Source organism: Pelodiscus sinensis, chromosome 2, assembly GCF_052426305.1.
Source record: "Pelodiscus sinensis isolate ZL-2025 chromosome 2, ASM5242630v1, whole genome shotgun sequence".
NCBI lineage: Eukaryota > Metazoa > Chordata > Testudines > Trionychidae > Pelodiscus > Pelodiscus sinensis.
In genome coordinates this window covers 9982962-10008753 of record NC_143053.1, presented here as the reverse complement: position 1 = coordinate 10008753, position 25792 = coordinate 9982962, and the positions used below count along the sequence as shown (strand labels likewise).

The window sequence follows — 25792 nt, the reverse complement described above, 5'->3', positions numbered from 1 at the left end:
TCCCTTTATGCCTGTAGCTAATTTGATCTCATTTTGTGCCTTTGCCTTTCTAATCTTGCCCCTGCATTCCCGTGTTGCTTGCCTATATTCATCCTTTGTTATTTGTCCTAGTTTCCATTTTTTATGAGACTCCTTTTTTATTTTGAGATTGTGCAAGATCTCCTTGTTAAGCCAAGCTGGTCTTTTGCCATATTTTCTATCTTTCCTACACAGCGGAATTGTTTGCTTTTGGGCCCTTAACAACGTCCCTTTGAAATACTTCCAACTCTCCTCAGTTGTTTTTCCCTTCAGTCTTGCTTCCCATGGGACCTTACCTACAAGTTCTCTGAGCTTATCAAAATCTGCCTTCCTGAAATCCATTACCTCAATTGTGCTGGTCTCCCTTCTACCTTTCCTTAAGATCATGAACTCTATTATTTCGTGATCACTGTCCCCTATACTGTCTTCCACTTTCAAGTTCTCAACTAGTTCCTCCCTATTTGTTAAAACCAAATCCAGAACAGCTTCTCCTCTGGTAGCTTTTTCAACCTTCTGAAACAGAAAGTTGTCTCCAATGCAGTCCAGAAACTTATTGGATAGCCTGTGCCTCGCTGTGTTAGTTTCCCAACATATGTCTGGATAGTTGAAGTCCCCCATCACCACCAAATCTTGGGCTTTGGATAGTTTTGTTAATTGTTTAAAAAAGGCCTCATCCACCTCTTCCACCTGGCTAGGTGGCCTGTAGTAGACTCCTAGCATGATATCACCCTCGTTTTTTACCCCTTTTAGCTTAACCCAGAGACTCTCTACACAGCTATCTCCTACATTCATCTCCACTTCAGTCCAAGTGTGTACATTTTTAATATACAAGGCAACCCCTCCTCCCTTTTTTCCCTGTCTGTCCTTCCTGAGCAAGCCATACCCTTCCATACCAACATTCCAATCATGCGTCCCATCCCACCAGGTTTCTGTAATACCAATGATATCATAGTTGTATTTATTGGTTAGCAATTCCAGTTCTTCCTGCTTATTACCCATACTTCTCGCATTTGTATATAGGCATCTAAGATACTGATTTGATCTTGCCTCCCTGTTGTGCCCTGACCCTCCTTTCTCCTTGCCATTATAGGCCGTAGTCCCCCCCATTTCCAACCCATCTCCCAGTCCCGCACATTCAGCACTTACCTGTGGGCTTTGCTCACCTGCCCCCGACAAACCTAGTTTAAAGCCCTCCTCACAAGGTTAGCCAGTCTGTGTCCAAACAAGGCCTTCCCGCTCCTGGAAAGGTGAACTCCATCTCCGCCAAGCAGTCCTTCCTGGAAGAGCACCCCGTGATCAAGGAAGCCGAATCCCTCCTGGTGACACCATCGTCGCAGCCAGGCATTCACCTCCAGAATGCACCTCTCTCTGCCCGGGCCCCTACCTTTGACAGGAAGGATAGAAGAGAATACCACCTGCGCTCCAAACTCCTTCACCCGTACTCCCAAAGCCCTGTAGTCACACTTGATCCGCTCAGTGTCACACCTGGCAGTATCATTTGTGCCCACGTGGATGAGTAGCATGGGGTAGTAGTCAGAGGGCCGGATAATCCTCGACAATGCCTCCGTAACATCTCGGATACGGGCCCCTGGCAGACAGCATACCTCTCGAGATGAGCTGTCAGGGCGACAGATGGGTGCCTCCGTTCCCCTCAGAAGAGAGTCTCCAACCACCACTACCCTACGTTTCCTCCTCGCAGTGGTGGCAGGAGACTGCTCAACCTTGGTGGTGCAAGGCCTGGTCTCCTCCACTGTGGGGGGTGACTCCTTGTCTCCTGCTGAAAGTAAAGTGTAACGGTTATGTAACACAGTGGGAGGGTTAGGAGCAGGGGTGGAACACTGCCCGCTGCCAGAAGTAACCAGCTGCCAGTGCTCACCCTGCACCACTGCCTCCTCCATAAGTGGCTGGTCAACAGTCCCACATCCTACGACAGTGACCTCCGTGGACTCCACAGGAATACTGTCCAGGAATTCCTCATGGCTTCGAATGCTCCTCAGCCTGGCCACCTCCTCCTGTAGCTCTCCCACCTGCTGCCTGAGAGATTCCACCAGCAGGCACCTTTCACAACGGTTGTCTCCCCCAGCCTGGAGATCACTCAGTGGGAATTGCAAGCCACAAATACAGCAAGACCACACCAGGACCTGGGTAGAGGCATCCATGCTCAGGTTCTCTGGCAAATCATGTAGTCTAACCTGTATATCACAGGCCAAAAACAGCACCCAGCATCTGCACACTAAACCCAACCACCAAAATGAAACTCATGTATTATTACATCCCTACATAGGAGATTAGATTATTATATGCTACTGGCAGATGATAGGAGGGACTGAGGGGAACTCACAGCCCCTGAAATGACAGTTATCTCACTTGAAATGCAACAATATAGTGCTAAATATTTTCCAACATATTCTAAGAATACAACCTAAAGGGTAGCTACCCTAAAATGGCTGACATGCTAAGTAAGCTGTTTGAAAAGCAGTTAAATCCACCTCTGATATTTATGCCATCTACCCATTATGAGTAATTTAAATTTAGCCTCCAATTTTCAGATTTCTCTAAATATAATAAACCTGCATGCAGCAAGTGGACAGCTGGCTTATTTTGATTCCTCTGTAAAAGGTTTTGGTAATTCCATACTTATAAACTGGCAATCAAGAACACAGCTATTTATTTAGCACTACTTTTCTTAATCATGAACTAGACTCTTCAATGCTTTATGTTCTATATAAACAATCCTATTTTTTCTTAACTCACACTGTGGAAAATGCAATTTACTGAAGTGTGTAATGCTTGAAGATAACCATGTTTCATATAAACTGGCTAGAAGTACATGCACAGTGTTTGGGGAGCAAATCTACTCTAGCACCATTTTCATTCCATAGAAAATATACAAGCTCATTCAAGATTTTACTAAGGGTATCACCTAAAACTGGCATTCCAGTTCCCCTGCTGCGCCACCATGGGTCTGCAGCACACAAAATCTATTAGTGTGGGCTCCCCTAGGCTCTGGTGTATGAGGAGAATGTGGCTCCTTTTCCATCGGGGCCTTGTCAGTGAGGGTTTGTTTTGTTTTTGTTTCTGGTTTTTTACTTCTCCCTTGTGTGCAGCCCCTGACTAATTTTTCTGTGGATCAGTGGCCCCCGACCCAAAAAAGGTTCATTGTCCTAGTTTAATTCATTCAAGAGGAGTCAGCACTGATATTAGAAATCAGAAATTCCATGCTCCCAGTTTTAAAAAGTGAGAAAAGCAGTCCTAGCTCTGTACCTTTCTTTTATTATAAAAAATATTATTTGGAACACAGATACATCATAAATTCAAATAATTGTTATGTATATGCATTAAAATACTGTAATAGTATTATGCATTTATTGTTAAGCATTAACAGTTAACTCAGTAGATCTGTACCTGTGATAAATTCACTATAAAAGGCAGAACAGTATTAATAGACTGATAAAGGTTTGGTCTGTAGATAGTTTTGTTTTCTTAATACACAGAGACATCAGAAAAGAAAAATGTTTCAACTCAAGCAATTATATTTGGTCTCTCAGAAAACCAACCATGAAACTTCCATTAATATTCTCTTTAGAATAACCTTTTTGCTTATTAAGCATTTCTAAGATTAGGTTTCTTTGATCTGATTATGGTAACATATATGCACTTCTAAAAAAAGACTATTCCCACTTTTGGTTTGATGCCAGCAAATACAAAGAAAATATGCCATAAATTTTAGAAAGTGTTGAACTTGGTAGTGTTAAGCAAGATTATATTTTTCAATTGTGTGTAATTTAGTACACTTAATAGACAACTATTTTAAAGAGACAGTCTACATATTAAAATTTATTTTAATAGCACATTAAAAATACTCACATAAAGGATACACCTTCCTTCTTTCTGAGCTTTCCATTTTTTCAAACTTTTACACTGATCAGCTTCTCTTTCCACTTTGCATCTTTCCCAAATCACTAAATAATATTAGGATTTCACACCACATTCACTGTAAATGAGTCTATAGAACGGGAACTTTTTTCTCCCCTCTTCCTACTGCCACTCAAAACAGACCTGACTCCGAATCACTCAGATAAACAATTTAGTTACCATTAACAATGATTTATATAGGTCTTAACTTTTTATTTACCCCACCAGACTATTGTATGTATTCTGCCCAATTACCTAACCAAAGCAAGGCAGATTTTGTAAGGTACAAGACAAACTTTTAAAATGTATCCAGAATTTTTTTAAAACAACGCATTAATATATAACAAATTGTAATTTAAAAGGAATATTAAGGTTAGAAAACAGCTTTTATAAAGCTATAAAGGTCACCTTTCTTGTTAAGTACTCATGGAAGTTTTAATTAAAACAGATGAATTACAGTAAATCTTTCATTATACCATTCAACTTTTCCTAAAGATAGCATAGGGCCTGAGTGTCAGAAGACTAAGTTCGTGTCATACAGCATTAACTGCAAACACTGTCACAAAATCCTCAGTCAATTCAAACAATCACCGTACAAATAAGTGATGTACCATACTGTACAAGTAGCTTCATCATATTTAGGCAATTCTCACATAACAGCATCAAATAACAAAACTCAAAGCAAAACCAGTTTCTAATTATTCAAACACCAATGCTTAAGTGGAAAAAAAAACTTTGCAAACAGTGGACACTAAACTGCCTCATGAAAAATGATGGTATATCAAAAAAAGAAATGTTGTAAAACAAACATTCAAGCAAAATAATGCTAAAATCTGCTTAATTTGATCTACATTTTGCATTCTTAAATTCCAGAAGACTGTAATACATTTGAAACCAAAATTTTAATAATGTCCAGCAGTGATCTATAGTACACAGCTTTTTAAAGTCCAACTTGTTATTATAAGAAATCATATTAATCACCTTTTTCCATAGAGACTTCAGCTTGCTATATTAGCTCAAGTATATCAGTTTATGTTAAATTTCTCTTAACAGAAACATCCATAAAAAACATTAAACCTGCTTTTAAATGTTACTTTCTCTTCCTTACTCATACTTCCGCTTTAGAAAATTCTATCACCGGCTGCTTTTGCTACATAAACTAATCCATACCATACAACTGACACACAAACATATTTAAAGCATAAATACTATCACTATGCCTTTAAAAAATTCACAATTCATATTAGCTGTATCAGGAATTGGGAGAAATGAACCAGCCCATTCTAGCTGACTGAGTTCAATACCAATTAAATTCTGATCACATCTCATCAATGTTCAAAATCTGGCTACTCATTTGTCACATATGAATAGGAACTGAATGGTTTAAACTTTATTGTCCATTTTAAATAATTTAAACATATATATGTGGTTAGTATAGAATCATAGTTAGAGTGAAATTAAGGCCTGCAGTATATATATTATGTGTGTGTGAAGTGATTACAGTTAGTTAAAAAGCCAAAGATCATTTCTCAGATGCAAGTTTCCTCTGTGACTGCCACTTTTCATGATTTTACTCAGCGGGAATTTAATTTGTTTAGGAACTCTGAACAAAATCTGTTATGCCATTTAATAGTTACCAGAGCACTTACAAACTGTGTTTCCACCACTTCTATAGATTTTTGCACTGCTGGTGAAAACAGTTTGAATTTCAGGCTTTGTGTTTAACAAAAGGTATTCCTGGGCACCTATGTTTACTCATGAGTCAATACAAATCACTTTGCATACAGTATGTGATTTTCCCTACCAATTTAAACTATGAATGACAAAAGGATACCATATTTTATATACACATATGCAACCATATACACTCACACATACCCTTTAGCTCCCCAGAACTGCCAATAACACTATGTCTCATCTGTAAGTTGTGCCTATCACTTCCAACTGCATCAGAAGTGGCACCCATTGCTGTAGGCCTCTTGCAATGGAAGCCAGTGGAGACATATTGAAATTATTTCACCCTGGAATTGCTAGCCCAAAGCATGTGGAACCTCAAGTGAACACATGATTTAATGAGTGCATGTTTAAATAGGTTCCATTTACTTTATTTTACATTTCTGTTTCCTACTCTCTTATTATTGTTGTGTTTTCTCGGTGCTTTGTTTTTTGGGAGGGTTGGTTGGTTTGTTTGTATTGTTTTTAATTCCTAAAAAAAAAAAAAAAAAGCAATGTAGAATTCTAGTAGGGATTTTACACAAACACAAAGCCAGGGAAATAATTCACAGTTCCCATACTAACATAAAATTTGACATGGTACCTAAAAATGATTTGTTACAGTTGACAATATATGCAGATATGGAAAATTTTAGAGATTAACAAGAATACGAGGCATGGATTATCAAAAGACCATATTCTTTGCTTGCACAACTTGACTCCTTAGCTTTGCATTTTCTTACCTCTGATTTTATTGCCTCAGCACTGTCATAGCATTCATACCTTTTTTCCACAATATTATATATTGCTTTGGAGCCATAGAATCCTTATAGAATCCTATGCTTTAAGAATATTACACTGTAGGCTTGAAGATATTTCAACCCACTTGGCTATAATGCAGGAAATATCACAAACCTTGGAAACAGACATGATTGTTCAAATCCTTGACAAAAGACACAATCTCTCAGCCTTCTATTAGATTCCATATAAGAAATCAAAGATCATGGCACAGAAAAGAAAGGTATTGAAAGTCAAAACAAATCCTGACATACCAAATATCTGAACCTGATCTACCGAGTTATCTTTTAACCCTACTTAAAATGGTATTTACTTTTCATAGTTCCTAGCCCTTACTATAGTAAGGAAGTAACTGAATTTGCAAGTTGAAGGAAAACCAAAATTGGGAAAAATGAGACTGAGAACCACCAAAAGAGCTTTCATTTTAAATAAAATGAATTATACAACAAATGCAGAAGGAGATTTTTCACATATTCCTATGGGAGTTAGAAACAAGTCCTAATGAAAATCACTGGGAAATATGCCCCTAAACTCCATCTCAAATTCTGTAAAAATCACCACCACAGGCTCTTGAATGAATACTGTTGCCACTCTTACACAGGAACCATTACAAGCCTAATTGATTGCACTCACACAATTGATGGAGTGAGAAAATACTCTTCCATACTATCCAAACAATCACCCTTGAAGTACAAGGGCGTACTTTATGTAATATAAATCTCTAGAATAGATTAAAAATATACTTGAAGTTTCACAGATCATCAATAAAGATTCACAAAACTTATTTTATACAACATACTGCAACATCAGAAAAAAGTAAAGAAAACTTGCATTCTTTACAAAACATTAGGACCCTTGTTGCAAGAGCAAATTCCTGCCTACCTATATCAGAAGCTATCATCACCTTATGTACATTTAAAAACAATTTTAAAAAAATAAAATATATCTAAATTATAAGATTTTCTCCAGCTGAGCAAAACATCTATAGAAAAAATTTCCTAGTAACCTCCTCCACATCACAGATTTTCAATCAATAAATGATAATGCAAACAACACTGCACATAGTACAACTTATCAAAACATTACTTGATGGTTTTACATAATAAATCTCTGTAAGATACATATCACAGAAGATTAGAAATTAATACTCATTCAAAATTATAATCAATGTTTTTTGACATTACTCACCCCACTGGAGAGGAGCCAACTGCAGATGCTCCAGGACCAGTTGATTAAGAACTCCTTCTACACTTGCTTCACCTTTACGCTTCAAAGAAGGGTAAATGACAGTTAAGGAAAACTTTGATCCAGAGAGAAAGGGATCCTGTAGCACAAACATTTTTATTACTGAAAACCAAAACTATACCATAAGGATTTATTGAAGTTTTAAAAATTCATGTTTATTTATTAAAGCAGGAAGTTGGCTAAGGAACAATTAATTGTAGCAATGTATATTTTCAGAGTGGAAGCATTAAGTGCCAGATTCTGACCTTGTCACAGTGAAGCAGGTGTGAAAGTGAAAGAGTTTGACCTAAGTGGCTAGGACAAAATCCAATCTAGACCTTTTGTTACCACATGCAAGGCCCAGACTTCTGACAGTTTACATACCTAGTAGCAAGATCTGGCCTCAAACCCACACAATCTGATCACACCCTCTTTGCACTATGGAATGGCTCTGGACACATCACCTACCTACTCCTTACAACACAGAATGAAGCACTACATTCTGAGACCACCTTATTCCCAGTTAAGTGCTACATTTGAAAGGAACAGTAACTTCTTACATCTTCCATTCTTACCAGAGTACACTCAGATCAAACTTGCAAGAAATATAGAATAAACAGAAAAAATAAAATGTTGTGAATAGATATAAACAGTAATCGAAGAATATTACCCGAAAATGGGAGTCTCTTTTATCAAACACTTCCACTTACCTTTGACTTGGAAGTGTACTGGTAGTGGTCGTCGCCAACAGTGAATTGGAGAAAACGTCTGCATGCGGGGTGGATTGTAATATGGAAATACGCATCCTGTAGGTCAAGAGCAACAAACCAGTCATTCTGATCCAAGAATGGGATAACAGATGCAAGGGTTACCATCTTGAAACATTGTTTCTGGAGATATTTGTTTATTTGCCTGAGGTCCAATATCAGTCTCCAACCCCGTTTTCTTCTGCACCAGGAAATAATGGGAGTAGAACCCTTTCTCTCTGAAGTCGTGTGGTATCATCTCTACCGTGCCGATCTGCAGTAGATGATTGATTTAGGTACGGAGCAAATCTTCATGAGGGGGTCCCTGAAGGATGGGTTTGGGGGGTGGGGGTTTGTAGGTGAGATGGAGAGGAAGCGTATGGCATAACTGAGTGGGATTATCTCTAGCACCCATCTGTCATTGGTGATATCTGCCAAGAGATCGTAGAAAGGGAGTAGGCGATGATGAAACATCGGGGTGGTAACGTATGGGTGAAAGGTAAGTAAGACTGGTTGAATGCTCCCGACCAAGCAGTCAAACCTGCTGCCTTGTGTCGGGTTGGCTCTGCAGGCAATTATTCTGGTTGCGGCGTCTCAGAGGCCGGTGACACTGGCACAACTGATCTAAAGGCCGGTGTTGTTGTTGCCACTGCTGCCTAGTGTGGGTATAGTCGTAGCGCCTTTGAAATGGAGTGTAACGCCTTCTCCTATACAGTGGAGCGTACATACCGAGCGTTCACAAGGTTGACCTGGAATCTTTACTAGAATGTAATACTGCGTCCGTCTTTTCTGCAAAGAGGTTATATTTTTCAAAGGGTAAGTCCTCTACTCTGGCTTGCAGGTCTTTGGGGACTGCTGCTGACTGGAGGTACGAAGCCATTCTCATGACGACTGCAGTTGCGGTGGCTCGCACTGCAGTGTCTGCTACATCTAGTGCTATCTGTAAGCTGGTCCTAGTGGCAGCATAACCTAGTGGCAGCAGTAGTAATATGAAGAGTGGGACGGAGAGCGATCATAACGGTGAGATCTGCTATATGGTAGTCTGTAAGAGTAATTAGGAGAGCAAGGTGACAATGATGGAGATTAAGATCTCCTTTGTAAACAAGAAGGAGAAGTCGAAAACCAGTGATGGTAGCGGTGGTGCTCCCTTAGTGGGGTAAGGAATCAAGATGGAAGGCACTCCCAAGAAGAAAATCTCCTAACTGGTGATCGCCTCGGTGACTGTGGTGGTGGTGGCGACGGCGACGATGGCTCTGGCAAAAAAGTTGGGGATGGGGAATGTGGTGACTCCGTTGATGGTATGTCTTGGTGGTAGCCTTCCTAGGCTGTGACCATCTCAGTGCCAGGGTCGGTGCCGGTGCCTCAGTTGTAAGAGGCGGTGCCGCTGGGGTTGGTGCTGCCTGCGGTGATGGTGTCATCGGTGCTGTGCGATCAGGCTGCTCTACCTGGCGGTCCAACACTGGAGTCAGTGCCAAGTGGAGTTCAGCAGGCATCGGTGCCATCTTAGGAGGTGATGCCAACGGTGCCGAAGGGGTGTGGGCAGAACTTGTTGGTGCTGCAGTCGTCGGTGCTGATGAATGGCATGCAGTTGGCACCATAGAGGCATGTTTTATTGATTTGGATGGTGCCGTTACAGTAGCATGCACCATAGACACCCCAGAAATGCCTGGTTTATTGCCTACACTCAATCTGCCATGCGAAGTAGCAGGCAGAGAACAGGTTGGAGACAGCTTGCTTTTTCTGGGAGGGGTGGCAGTTGGAGAAGAGGCCCTTCGCTTCTGCGGCTTTCATGATGACCACTGGGGGAGGCAGATCCTTGAGGCTGAAGAGCCTTATCAAACAGGATCATCCTAAGCCTCATCTCCCTGTCTCGTTGAGCTCTAGCTGTGAGCTTAGAGAAGTGGAGGCACTTCTGCGGGACGTGGCTTTCGCCAAGACAACATATGCAGGACGAATGGCCGTCTGAGGGGGGCACATTTTTTTGAACCGTCGTGAACCAGGCATACTTCAGTATTTTTCTCTCCTTCCTTTCTCAGGGTTGTGATGATTTTTTTTTTTAAACAGGGAGAAGGGAAGTGACTAAGTTAAACTAGGGAGCCAACAGAAACTTATATAGGTCTAAACAGATAAGAACTTAAGAACAATAACTTTAAACTGTAATTCTTTAACTTTTTTTTAAAACAGGGGAACAAATGAACGGAAAGGAGAATAACTATAAAAACAAGTATAAATGAGAACAACTTTGAATTTCCTCATGAACAAGATGATCCGAGGAGAGCAGTTCCCTCGGTCTGCAGCCTGAGGCGGTTAAGAGGAACTGGCTAAGACTGAACCGAGTAGCACGAAAGGGCGCAAACGCTGAGAGACGCTCCGTGCACATGTGCGGTCCACCCAAACTACTGCTGCGAAAAATCTCTGTACTGCGGCGCAGGGGCAAACCCAGCACCTACAGTGAAGCACCCATGGGGACATCACTCAAAGAACAACCTCCATTACTGCACAAGGTGAATAACCCTCACTTCTTTGAGGCGCGTCCTTGTAGGTGCTCCATCTTGGTGACAATGGAGCAGTACTCATGCTCGGAGAAGGGAATGTCGATTGGTCACTGGCATGCACAGTAGCTAACATTGTCTGGCCAAACTGAGTGTCATGAGACAGGTAAGCTTCAAGTGCACAGTGCTTTGTAAATGTATGAGCAGAGGATCACGTGGCAGATCTGCAAATGTCTGTAAGAGGCATGTTATACAGGTAAGCTGTAGACGTCACCACTGCTCTTGTGAAATGAGCACATAGGTGCAGCAGAGGGTCCTGCCCAAAGGCATTGTAAGCCAGTCTAACACAGCCCATGATCCATCTGGACAGCCTTGGTGATTTGCATATCTGTCTAGTACAGGCCAAATAAAACGCAACTACTATGTGGACTTCGTGTGTGCCACACAGCCTCTCTGCTACCTACATGGGGTTTCAGGAAGAAGACAGGTAAATAAATAGGTTTGTGACAATGAAGACCTTCGAGAGGAAGGTTTGTGACAATGAAGACCTTCGAGAGGAATTTTAGGTGTGGGTGTAGAATAACTTTTTCTTTGTGGAATATTGTGAAAGGTGGATCCGCCATGAGAGTGCAGAGTTCTCCTATTCTTCTGGCAGAGATGATGGTGATTAAAAAAGGCTATCTTCAGGAATAGGTGTAGCATGGAACAGGTAGCAAGAAGTTCAAAGGGTTTGCAGGTGAGCACCCTAAGTACTAGGCTGAGATCCCAATGTGGGGCTGGACTCTGGGTGGGTAAGTGTTGGATTCTTTTTAGAAAACGTTTATTGATAGGGTGAGTAAAAACAGACATCTATTGGGAGGTGAAATAAAGTTATCGCTGCCAAGTGAAATTTTAGCAAGCTAAATGAGAGCCCTGAGGTTTTGAAAGTACTCCAGGACCAAAGGTAGGGAGGCAGTTGCAGGAGCAGTTTGCTTCTGTTGACACCACATGGAGAATCTGTGCCACTTATAGAGGTATATTTTCCTGGTAATTATTCTGCAACCATTGAGAAGAATCTCTTGTATCAGTCCAGGACATGTTGCCTCTACAGAGGTGAGCTGGTTAGAAACCTTGCCTGCAGAAGGAGAATGTGGAAATGTGGATGGTGTGTGTGATCTCCGTTCTGAGTCAGGAGATGAAAGAGCATGGGGAGATGCCATGACTTCTTTGTGGACATATGGATGAAGCAAGGATAGCATATCCGTCTGGGTCAACAGGGAGTGATTAATAGTACTGTGGATCTGTCCTGCTTTATCTTGATAGTGGTGTACTCCATATCATTGTGAACATATCCCCTAGGGAGTACATTCCAATACCTGCACAAGAACAGTACTGACATTTGTCGCAAACAAATCCCCGACAGGGAATCCCCACTCACTGAACACTTGTTATAGGAGATCGGTGTTGAACTCCCATTCGTGATTCGAATTGAAGATCCTTCTGAGGGCATCTGCCTCTTATTTAGGCCTGCTGACTCCATGTTACTGACCCTCAATTTACTACAGTATTGTCCTTGCCTGGCAAGTAGGTGGCTTAAAGGTCCATACAGAGGTGGTATGACCTGGCTCTGCCCTGACAGTTTATGTAATATGTGGTTGTCTGATTGTCCATAAAAAATGTACTGCTTTATTGTGGATTAGATGCAAGAAGTGTTGGCAAGCATTTTTTACTGCTCTGAGCTCAAATATGTTTATGTGCAAGCTGGCTTCCTCTGGAGACTATCAATCTTGCACCCTGAGTTTGTTGGTGTATTCACTCCAACTAAGGAGAGACATGTGTGTGGTGACAGTTACAGATGGTGGTTGTGGGTGGAAAGGTACTCCTTTGCACACATTGACTGGGTTTATCTGCCAAGCTAAGGACTGTTTCACCTTGATAGGAATTGAGATAGTTTTGTTGATGCTGTGGAAATGTGGCTTGTAGAGACTGTCCTTAACCACAGCCGCATGGGTCTCATGTAGCATGCTGTACCATGACGGTAGCTGCTGCCATGTATTATCCTAGTAGTTGAAGTCCTAGCTTTGCAGTGACTTATTGCTCTGAGCTATTCCAACAGTTCCATAGTTGTCTGGAATCTTTGTTGTGGAAGAGAGATAGACTATTGCCACTGTGCAGTCCAAATTAACTCTAATTTTTGTGTTCGTGCCAAGTTTGCATTATTGTAGATTTATTTCTAGACCTTGGCTCTGAAATGTTGACAGTCAAGATGATTGCATCTTCTGCCTCCTGATACATTTGTACTTTAAACAGACAGTCATTGAGGTACGGAAATATGGTGATTCTCTGCCTGTGGAGGTATCCTGCCATGACAACCAGCACTTTCGAAAAGACACTTGGAGCCACGAAGAGTCCAAAGTGGAACACTTTGTATTGAAAATGTCCATTGTAGACTGCAAATCAGGGGTATTTTCTGTGTGCTGGGAGAACGGACACATAAGTACGTGTCTTGAATGTTGAAGGCTGATAATTCATCTCCTTTCTCTAAGGCAGGGATTATTGTCAATAACATAAGAACGGCCATACTGGGTCAGACCAAAGCTCCATCTAGCCCAGTATCCTGTCTGCCAACAGTGGCCAGCACCAGGTGCCCCAGAGAGGGTGGATCGAAGACAGTGATCACGCAATTTGTTTCCTGCCATTCCTCTCCAGCCTCTGACAAAAAGAGGCCAAGGACACCATTTTATCCCCCGGCTAATAGCCTTTTATGGACCTAACCTCCAGGAAATTATCTAGCTTCTCTTTAAACTCTATTATAGTCCTAGCCTTCACAGCCTCCTCTGGCAAGGAGTTCTACAGGTTGACTACACGCTGTGTGAAGAAGAACTTTCTTTTATTAGTTTTAAACCTGCTACCCATTAATTTCATTTGGTGTCCTCTAGTTCTTCTATTTAGGGAACTAATAAATAACTTTTCTTTATCAGCCGTCTCCACACTACTCATGATTTTATAGACCTCTATCATATCCCCCCTCAGTCTCCTCTTTTCTAAACTGAAAAGTACCAGTCGCTTTAATCTCTCCTCATATGGGACCCATTCCAAACCCCTAATCATTTTAGTTGCCCTTTTCTGAACCCTTTCCAAGGCCAAAATATCTTTTTTGAGGTGAGGAGACCACATCTGTACACAGTATTCAAGATGTGGGCATACCAAAGTTTTATACAGGGGCAGTAAGATATTCTGGGTCTTATTTTCTATTCCTTTCTTAATAATTCCTAGCATCCTATTTGCCTTTTTGACTGCCGCTGCACACTGTGTGGAAGTTTTCAGAGAACTGTCCACAATAACTCCAAGATCTCTTTCCTGATTTGTTGTAGCCAAATTAGCCCCCATCATACTGTACGTATAGTTGGGGTTATTCTTCCCGATGTGCATTACTTTACACTTATCCACATTAAATTTCATTTGCCATTTTGTTGCCCAATCAATCAGTTTGGTGAGATCTTCTTGGAGTCCCTCTCAGTCTGCTTCTGTCTTGACTATCCTAAACAGTTTGGTATCATCCACAAACTTTGCCACCTCACTGCTTACCCCTTTCTCCAGGTCATTTATGAATAAGTTGAAAAGGATTGGTCCCAGGAGTGACCCTTGGGGGGATACCAGTAATTACCGCTCTCCAATCTTAAAATTTACAATTTATTCCTACCCTTTGTTTCCTGTCTTTTAACCAGTTCTCAATCCAAGAAAGGACCTTCCCTCTTATCCCATGGCCATGTAATTTACACAAGAGCCTTTGGTGAGGGACCTTGTCAAAGGCTTTCTGAAAATCCAAGTATACTATATCTACTGGATCCCCCTTGTCCGCATGTTTGTTAACCCCTTCAAAGAACTCCAATAGATTAGTAAGACAGGATTTCCCTTTACAGAAACCATGTTGACTTTTGTCCTACAAATTATGTTCTTCTACATGCTTCACAATTTTATTCTTTACTATTGTTTCGACTAATTTGCCCGGTTTGCCCATCAAGGGTGACCATCTTGAACCACTGAGGTCATATATGTAGTGACTGAGTCTTCTTCAATTGAGAATCAGTCTCCATCCTCCCATTTTCTTTGTTGTAAAGAAATAATGGGAGTAGAATCCCTTCCCTCTCTGACATTGGGGCACAGGTTTTATTGATTCCAGTGGAAGCAGGTGGTTGAGCTTCTGGATGAAGATGTTCTCGTTAGATGGTCCCTGAAGAGGGATGAAGGTGGGGTGGGTTGGAGGAATAAACAAAAAAGGGATGCAGTAACAATTTTTGATAATGTCCAATACCCCTCTGTCCATGGTGATGGAGGAAGGTGTAGAAGGTGCCAGACGATTGTGAAAGGTGGATAGTGTGTCCAGTTGCCCTAGAGGTAAGTGGGTTATCCTTTTTGGAGGAGGCCAGCAAACTGTTCCCTCAGATCAGTTCCACCAAAATGTGAGATGGGTAAGACTGACTTGGTCATCTAATGATTGCTCAGGAAGTAAACTGACCTGAGCCAGCCTAAGATGAAGTCCATCAAGTGGCATCAAGGAAGTACATGGAAACATATGGCTTAACCCAATGTGAGAAAAATCCTTACTACTGGAATTTGGTATGAGATTAATAAAACAGAGGGCGTTCTCTGTCATTCAGGAAGCTGGTACCAATAAGGCACCAAGAATAACCAAGAATCACAATGTCTCCTTCAAATTCTTCAAGAAATTAAGTACTTCATTCTTACAGCTACTGAAGAACTCCATGCCATCGAAGAGTAGATTCTCTGCAGTCACCTAGGCTTCTTTCGAAATCCCAAATGCAAGCAGGAATAGCTGTGGCCATGGATCAAAAGGCCAGATCCACTGCAACTTACAGCACTATTTTGGCTACCACCTGCCTTTTATTTATAATATCTTTCAGTTCCTCTCTGCATTCCCGCAGAAGCTTTAATGGCCACTATGGAGAAGATCAGTGCTGTGGTAGTCAATTTTCTAGTGATCAATTTTGCCAAACTAGTAGAAACACACTAAATTGAACACTGAGCGAGCTCTGGTGATGCCAGAAATCCTACTCCTCACAAGGAGTAAAGGAAGTCAATGGCCTCCCATTTCTCTCATTGACCTCCCAGAACTACAAACAAGCTTCAATACGGCCATCAAGATACATATGAAAGAAAGCATCTAGTATCACTAACAACTAAGTTGCTAAGAGTCAAATTATGTCTTCACTTACATCTGTGCAACTATGTCAAGCCCTTCTGGCACTGGGTAAACTTTTTTAATTGATGATGTACCAAGAAGGAATAGAATCCAAATCACTGTCTTATAGCTCTGCTGGTTATGTAGTACCCAGCAATAATTAGCAGAAATATTCTGCATGCAGCTGATACAACTACTAACACGGGGTGCAAATTTGTGGACTACCATCTCAGTGTCGGTCCCAGATGAGTGCCAATTTTTTTTATTCATCTTTTATCTGTTGATAAGAACAAGTTTTCAAGCTAACATGGAGCACTCCTTCAGACCTAAATAATAAACTCAGAAGGGCACAGCATTCATGAAGGATTGAGGGCATGATACAATTCCTGAATCTCTGGACATAGTCCTGGAGCTAGAGGAGAGAGTCCACAGCCAGGGAGAAAAATACTCTGTACTATGCTATAAACTTTCTGACTAATAGTCTAAGAATATAGGTATTTATAAAAATTCTCTACATTGAGTTTTGCAACTAACTATAGGACACAATTCTGATTCAGGCCATATGATAATAAGTCAATGAGACATCACCTCTAAACTGGTATGCATAACAAAATTAATTCTGCACATGTATGGGGAAAATTAGAGGAAACACTGCTGCAGACTACAAATAGATGAGAATAAACAGAACCCTCTTCCGTCCTATCCATCTTCAACAGATATATTAAGTAAGTTCCAAATACAAAAACTTTATTGTACATAATGCATGAATCAGCTAGAATGAAATAAGCTTAACTTCCAGATTCCAATTTGAGCCTGCAGGTCTGACAGTTTAAAAGGCGAGCTTTTTGCTTCTACACTCAAAAAAATTGATCTAGAGCCACAGATGCAACAAATATTTCATGCTATGATGCGATTTTTAAAAAGTAACTTGTCACAGTGGAAACTTAATGTTTCTCTTAAGAGAGAGGGAGGATATAATGCACAATTTTTTATGTTGAAAATCTCAAATAGTTGAATGAACAAGTTATGGATATCCCCTATGGAAAAAAAATGCTTCCTAGACTCTAACCTAACTTATCAGTGTATAATTCCTGTTCAGAAAACACATATGACTAAAGCATAACTTGCTGAATATTGTGTTTGAAATGTGCTGCTAAACAGGAATTTGATACAGATTTATCAAATTGTTTTTAGTTTTAAATCCGTTAATTGTTTTCTATCTTCTGTGCAGTGTTTTACCTCAGACATATTTAAGATGTTTTTTATGTCACACTTGTCAGTTTCTGTATGAATAAATACAGGTGGATGAATGCATCCCAGTCCTACTTTAGCATAAATAAATTAGCAAATTTTCATAAATAGAAATTATACTAATGAAAAACTGTTTTAAATGATTAATGAACACTGTTTACCATAAATCTGTTTTCTCATTTGCATTTTGAACTTTTGAAAAGCTGATTATGGTGCTGTTTTGATCTTCATAAAGGCACTTGTTTAGGTTCTGAAAAACAAGATGAACTCACTTTGCTGATCTCAATCAGCCAAATGTACCAATGAAACCTCATTTGAAGTTTTTTTTCTTTGAGGAAAAAAATGGGCAGTAAAGCAGATTTATTACAAAGTACATGACAACTATATATAAGTATTTATTGAGCATTTTTAAAGTCACAAAACTACCCTAAGAGAAAAACGGTCTGCATGCAAATGGAAACTATTTCTGAAATTGATCAAAATAGACACCAGGGTAGAAAGAAACAGAAATTAGAGGGAAGAGATATATTAAGCTGTTTAAAACATTGCCCTATTAATGCTAGAATATAACAAAGCATTTTCTATTACTTTGTCTCGTCTTCTTTTTAAATGGCCCGTATAAGTGAAAGGATATGTAATTTATATTGTTATCAACAAAACTTAATCTTAATCCCCAAAAATGCATTTTTTTCCTACTGTCACTATCAGGAAGTCACATGATACCCAAGCAGAAGATGTCTGCCTAGTCCCAATTACTTTCCCAGCAAATTGACAGTAAGTTTCTGTCATAAAAGTTTAAACCAGTCTCTGGGTGAACTACTGAATATGGATTCCAGTGAAACAATGAGAGGCAAGGAAAAAATCTCAGCCTGACTCAACTAAGCAGCTGAAGGCAGAAACTACAAGCGCATAGCAAAACATAGCCTAGGATATTGTAGCAAGAATCTCTCTCAGACTGACCGGATGCAATCTCAGAAGATATATGTAGTAAGGATGTAAAGGGGTAACTGGTTACCCTGTAAGCATTGTCTTACCAGCATGTTTACTGAGGTAACTGGATAACTGGCAGCTAGCCTGGCCGGAGCAAGCCTCCATCTGTGGCACAGTGGGCCCCTGCCCCACCTAGACCAGACGGAGCAACATCGTGCATCATAGGCTGGAAGCAGCACTAGTGTGACTAGGCCCACTGCAGGTGGGAGGCTGCCCTAGCCCAACCAGGCAAATCACAGAAGGCCAGTTAAACCTATAATGTAACTGGTTAACATTTTTAATCAGATCCCTAATTAATAATCTCTCTAAACACGCATGTGATGTGAGCTATTTGGGCTTTTACTTAACATAAGAACACAAGAATGGCCATACTAGGTCAGATCAAAGGTCCATCTAGTCCAGTATCCTGTCTTCTGACAGTGGCCAATGCCAGATGTCCCAGAGGGAGCGAACGGAACAGGTAATCATCACGTGATCCCATCCCTGTTGCCCATTCCCAGCTTCTGACAAACAGAGTCTAGGAACACCATTCCTACCCATTCTGGCTCATAGCCATTAATGGACCTATCCTCTATTAGTTTATCTAGTTCTTTTTTGAACCCTGTTAAAAGTCCTCAGTTTGGGGGAAAAACCTCCAAAGGACTGCCCTTGAAACTAGTAAAATTGAAGAAGAAACTATTGCCTGAAAACAGACTAGACAAACTGGAAGAAAAATGTAACAGCTTAGAAAACAGATCTCAAAGAAAAGCCTTCACTTCTTGGGCACTACGGAAGGTCCAGACTGAAAGTGTTCCCATACACATTTAATTGGACCCCAAGGGTATGTCTAGACTACATGGCTTTGTCGACGGAGCTATGTAGATGAGTTTACTAGACATAGGAAAATGAAGCGGCGATTTAAATAGTTGCCGCTTCATTTACATCAAAATGGCCGCCACGCTGTGCCGATCAGCTGTTTGGTGGCACAACGGGGCAGTCTGGACACTCTGCGGTTGACAAGGTAATCCTTTGTCAACTGCTCCGGTAAACCTCATTTCACGAGGCATACTGGAGCGGTCGACAAAGGCTTCCCTTGTTGACCGTGGCATGTCCAGACTGCCCCGCTGTGTCGCCAAACAGCTGATCGGCACGGCACAGCACAGCAGCCATTTTGATGTAATGAAGCGGCGATTATTTAAATCGCCGCTTCATTTTCCAATGTCTAGTAAACTCATCTACATGGCTCCGTTATGGAGCCATGTAGTCTAGACATACCCCAATTGTCCCGTATATTGGGCATATATTGGAAGGGCAAATGGAGTGTCTGCTACTACAAGGCAGGAGTCCAACAAGCCCAAACCCATCTTCAAGTCAGTGAATTTAAGTAATGCTACTGAATTTTTCAAAAAACTAAAAACCTTACATCCAAAGGCCATAACATTTTTTGTTGTTGTTGTAATTTCTCATCTAAGCTTAACAAAAAGAGTGCTGCATTCAAAAGCATAAAGCAAGTCCTGGGGAGGACCAATATCAAATACAGCATAAAGTACTTGTCTAAATTCACTATAGATTTAGCAGATTTCATAAGATTTTGCAACCCTTGCTGCCTCAACTCAGAAGCTAGGCAGATACTTCCAAGGCTGAGATTAGATTTAACTAAAAAAAAAATAGCAGAATGGGTTTAAAAATATACCTGTCAGGGACCCAGATATTGAACCCTAGACCAAAGGGCTCTTAGGAGCTAGTAAGTTCCAATCTGCCACCCACTAACTTACTAATAATTGTCATAACAGAAGCTTAACTCTGACAGAGGACTCCAGTCCTCAATGTAATAGACAGAATGCTAGCTGTCCTGATTGCTCTCATTTTCTACTTAAAATCACAGGAACAGACAGTTGTCCATAGAACTGGGTTCCTTCCTGCTGCTTAGGGCTGCTCTCACTATCTGCATCTGATCTCTTGGTCCTGCCTGCCTTCTGACACTCCATTTAGCCCCATCACTTATCTTGGAGTCTCATCTCCTAGTATCTAAACTGGCCTGACTCCTGGCTTGTAAATATGGTAACGTACAATCTTCCACCTCTTAGCAGATAACCAGCTAGTCTGCACTGTTCTGTTGTTCTGCTTTGGAACAGAACAACAACTGTATAGCACAGAAATGCACAGAGTACAGCCTTGCAATGGGACTGGGATCCTGTGAGTTCTGTAGGACCTTCTTCCATATAGTAGGAGGAGGTAAAATTTGTTATGGATGGGAGTGAGTGGGCAGAAGACCCAGACTGTGGTAATTTGCATGAAAACACTAAATCTCTCCTCAGTTTCACATGCACACATGCAATCAGTCTCCCTTGCAGGATCAAGGGAGTGGGATAATAATAAAGGAAGTAGCTATTGTGAGACAGGAGTGAGATTAAAAAATAATCCCATACAGGGCTCAGTATAGATCAAATTTAACACAAAGCAGGGATTTATAGCCCATCTGCTAGAAGCATTACCTACTCTAATTATCATGATTTACATTGCTCAACACAATCCCTTCACTAACTCTGCCATTGATAAATTATGTTACCATAACCACAAGTCACTTGGAACAGTTCACATACTAAAAAGTAAATAAGGCTACTACCTAGGGGCAAGCAAAATATGGCCTGCAGGCCGGATATGGCCTACCACTGTCCCGTAACCCAGCAGGACCTTGGGGCAGGCTCCCTGTCTGCCACGTCCCAGCATGCTGTCCAAAGAGGCTGGCTGTGGGATCCTGTGCATTTCTACTTGTGGGAGGGAAGAAGGGTTTGCACACTGTCCCTAACCCCAGCACAATCTCACAGCTCCCACTGACTGGAAAACACACAATGGGTGCTGCCTGGACCTTGCACAAAGGGCCCCCTCAAAAGGGCATGTGGTACACAGAAATGCATATGGTCCCTGCTGCTGGCTGGTTCGAGCAGCATGTGGGGGTACACCAGGCAGTGATCCTGCTGGCTAGCAGCAATCTAAGCTAAGTGCCTCTAGGCAGAGCCTGCACCTGGAACCTCACACTCTCCCTCGCTGAGGTCACAATCCTCCCCTTCACCCCAGTTCTCTGCACTCCATCCTCCATCCCTGCCCCAACTTCCAATTTCCTCCCAGAGCCTGCACTCACTTCCTACATTACAATCCCCTACCCCAGGCAACAACGACCACCCTTTGCATGCCCCCCTACACTTCTGCCTCCCAGATGCTGCACCCCTCCCCCCCCCCCACACAGATCCCAATCCCCTAATCTCCTATCCCAGGCCCAACCCCCTCCTTCACCCAAATTCCCTCCCAGACCCAACACCACCTCCTGCATCCCCACCCCACCCCACCCTGCGTACTCTTCTGCATCCAAATTTAATCCCAGCAAATTCCCACACCTTCTCCATTTATATAGAAGAGTGCAGCCCTTGATGACTTACCAAATTCTTGGAGTGGGCGTCAATCAAAAATTACTGCTCAATCCTGCAATAACCTAAACTTTACATAGTATTAATTATTCAATTTGTGCAAAGAGAACTGACTATGATTACACAGTTTATATTGTTGTATTTTCATATTTATATTAAGTACTAATTTATATTTGATCTACCAAATTAGTTGTAAATTTACATATATGTGGAACTAAAGGTCACCAAATGAAATTAATAATCAGGAGGCTTAAAGCAAACCAAGAGAAGCTGTTTCATCACACAACACACAGTCAGGCAGTGGAACTCATTGCCAGAGTATGGTGTGAAGATCAAAACTATAACAGGGTTCCAAAAATTAGATCAATCCATGGAGGATCGGTCCATCAATGGCTATTAACCAGCATGGGCAGGGATGATGTCCCTAGCCTGTTTTACAGAAACTGGAAATGGGTGAAAAGGGTTGGGTTACTTGATTACCTGTTCTGTTGGTTCCCATTCAAGTGCCTGGCTTTAGCCACTAATGGAAGACAGAATTCTGAGACAGATGGACCTTTGATCTCACCTTGTATGGCTTTCTTATGTTTTTCTCAATCACAGAACTGGAAGGAACCTTGAGAGGTCATCAAGTTCAGCCCTTGCACTCACAGTAGAACCAAGCACTGTCTCGACGATACCCAATAGATGAGGTGTCTGTCTAACCTGCTCTGAAAAATATCCAATGATGGAGATTCCTCAACTTCTCTAAGCAATCTATTTCAATGCTTAACCACCCTGACCGAGTTAAGAAGTTTTTCCTAATTTCCAAACAAAACCTCCTTTGCTGCAATTTAAGCTCATTGCTTCTTATCCTATCCTCAGAGGTTAAGAGTATCATCTTTTTCTCCTTCCTCCTCTTAAAACTTGTGTACTTGAAAACTGCTATGACCCCTCTTAATCTTCTCTTTTCCAGACTAAATAAAGCCAGTTATTTCAGTCTTCCGTCATAAGTCACGTTTTCTAGATCTTCAATGATTTTTTGCTGCTTTCTGTGGTCTTTCTCCAATTTGTCCACATCTTTCCTGAAATGTGCCACCCAGAACTGAACACAACAGTCCACTCGAGGCCTCATCATGGAAAAGTAGAGAAGAATTACAGCTGTTAATGAAGCCCAGAATAATGTATGTGCGGGGGGTTTTGTTTTGTTGCGTTGCAAGAGTGTCACACTCTTGATTCATATTTAACTTGTGGTCCACTATGATCCCTAGGTCCCTTTCCACACTTCTCCTCCCTAGGTAGTCTTTTCCCATTTTGTATGCGTGCAATTGGATGTTCCTTCCTAAATGGAGTATTTTGCATTTGTTACTGAATTGCATCCTATTTATCTCAGACCATTTCTTCAGTTTGTCCACGTCATTTTGAATTATGCTACCCTCCAAAGTACTTGCAACCCCTCCGAGCTTGGTATCATCCACAAACTTTATAACTGTACTCTCTATGTTGTTATCTAAATAATTGATGAAGACATTGAACAGAACTGATCCCAAAACTGATCCCTACGGCACCTCATTTACTATTCCCTTCTAGGATGACTGTTAACCATTGATAACTGCTTCTTATACATGTATACATAAAAACTTCTATATATAAAAACTTCTCTTAGAACACCCAATGCTTTTTATAGGGTAGTTTTTTACGTGAAATTTATCTGCATTTACAGATGCTTAGACTATTATTAAAGTAAGGAGGGGAAGAGTAGATGGATCAGAAGCCATCCGTGATCTGTCCATGACAACACTGGCTTGTTTTAAAGTCTATTAATTGTTTTCTGTTACAAATACATTTTAGAGTGCTAACAATGCACAAATTCATTCAAAACTAACCAGTATCTAATATGTATAAATATAGAACATACCTCTGAGATGTGGTTTTTCAATATCAACAGAAAGATATATAATTTTATTCTAAAGATGTGTATCTTAATATAGGTTTTAAAACTTTTCCATTAATTTTCTTAGCATGTGTGCCTGGAATGTGAGAAGATCTAACCTTCTAAAAAAATTAGAATCCTAAGACACCTCAGAGCAAAAAAGTGACAAATAGATTTATTGTAGGAAATTACTTTAGCAGAAATAGATGCTAATAGAATAAAACAAGATGTGGGTAAGTGTCAAGTATCGCTTGTCATTGAATTCTAAGACCAGAGGCATGCCATCTTAATTGACAAAAAGTATAACATTTTGGAGTATGGAGACTCAATCTCATGTTGGATGAAGGTAATTTCTTCTTGATGACCGTTTCATTTAAAAAATTAACTCTATGAAGTGTTTACAATTAAAGCAGAGGCGATTCTGAAGTTTTCCAAGATATATCTGACATTCTTTCAAATAAAAAACATTCTTGTAATACTTGGAAGCAACTGGAATATTATACTAAATAGGCATCTGGACAAATGCAATTACATGAGACCTACCCTTCAAAATACAATAGGCCAACCCTCTTATTAATCAATGTATGATGTAAGATATACGGAGACTGAGACACCCCACAAAGCATAACTATGCATCTCAATGCAAAAGTGACTTTTTTCTTCAGAACTGTTTCCAGAATTCCTAGAAGCAGGAAATTTTAGATCATGCTTCAATTATATTTATCATTAGCTGGTAACACATAATTATCTCACTATATATATAAAAAAAAAGTTTCTCCTTTCTAGCCAGAGAGAGGAGAGTTAGTGAGTGTAGCAAGCAGGGGGTTGCTGCGGCCAGAGGGGGTGGAGTTAGCCAGTATAGCGAGCAAGGGGCAGCCCCCTAGTAATCTTCTGTGTTTTGGGAGGAGTTGTTTTGTTTTGTTTGTGCAAATCAACATTGAATTTATATCAAGATTTTATTATATGATTATATTTTATCAGGTAAGGATAGGCAGACACGGTGTCCCTAGCCTCTGTTCGTAGAAGCTGGGAATGAGTGGCTGGGAATGGATCACTTCATGATTACCTGTTTATTCATTCCCTTTGGAGCACCTGACATTGGCACTGTTGGAAGACAAAATATTGGATTAGATGGACCTTTGGTCTGACCCATCCCTTGTGAGGCCGTCATGCTCTTATATAAAAACAACAAGCAAAAAAGTGGTACCAATGTAACAAAAGTGCCTATTCTCTACGTTCTCCCCCCCCCCAACATCTTCTCCGTCTTTTTCACTGACAAACCAGTCTTTCCAACTGATAGCTATATTGACTAAGCAATGCTACGGAAATGTGAAGTAAAATTTGCGTTTTGCAGCATCAACAAAATTGTCAGCTGAATTCCCACGGCACAATCTTTATTACAAAACGCGTAAAGAAGCAAAAAGAACATAGCTTGAGTTTCAAATCATAGGTTGGGTATGCAGACCTGGTCATTTATAAGAAATCGCTTTTTGACTTGTGCAAACTGAGAAAATTTGGTAAGAGTACTATTTAAAGAAAATAAATATTGAAATGCATGATGCACTATTAGTGTAGTGGCAGTTTTAAAAGTGCATCTCTAAGTAATATAAAATATTATTGAGTTCAAAATGTGGATACAATTATTTTGTTTTAAAATATTTACACATAGCTGCAAACTATATTTGATTTGCTAACAGACTGATGTGAGTGAACTCAAACAGACACACACAAACAAATGCTGGGAAAAGAAACAAATGCAACAGAAGTAATATTCTAAGGTAGAATTCTAGATGAAAAGAAATAAAAAATGCCACTGACTCAGCTAATAATAAATGTTTCATTTGATTCAGATAACTTAAATGTACTAAGTTATATATATGTCTTCTGCCTTTAAAAAAACAGGTTTACTTAAGACTTTTCTTCAAATTTGCTACACATCTTCTGAAAAACAAAGCAACTACCACACCAACTTTTTCTGAACACTGGTGGGAAGATATGTATAACTGGAATGTTAAAATCAGTTGTTATAACCTATTTAGAAAAGGCTTGAGTGGACAACAGGGGAAGAGGAGTGGCAATTTGTCAAAAATGACAATACCTGTTTCTGAGTCACTGATAACTCAGAAGCAAATAATTTTGATCTAGACAGT

The 25792-nt window shown here is 40.6% G+C and overlaps 1 protein-coding gene across 1 annotated transcript in view; it reads right to left on the bottom strand.

Annotated features, from left to right (window-relative positions):
• Nucleotides 1-25792, bottom strand: part of TRAPPC9 (trafficking protein particle complex subunit 9) — a 655570-nt gene that overhangs the window by 341018 nt on the left and 288760 nt on the right. The window contains exon 21 of the mRNA XM_075920070.2: nucleotides 7633-7723. Coding sequence (XP_075776185.2) covers nucleotides 7633-7723 — 91 coding nt within the window. The remainder of the gene's footprint in view (nucleotides 1-7632; nucleotides 7724-25792) is intronic.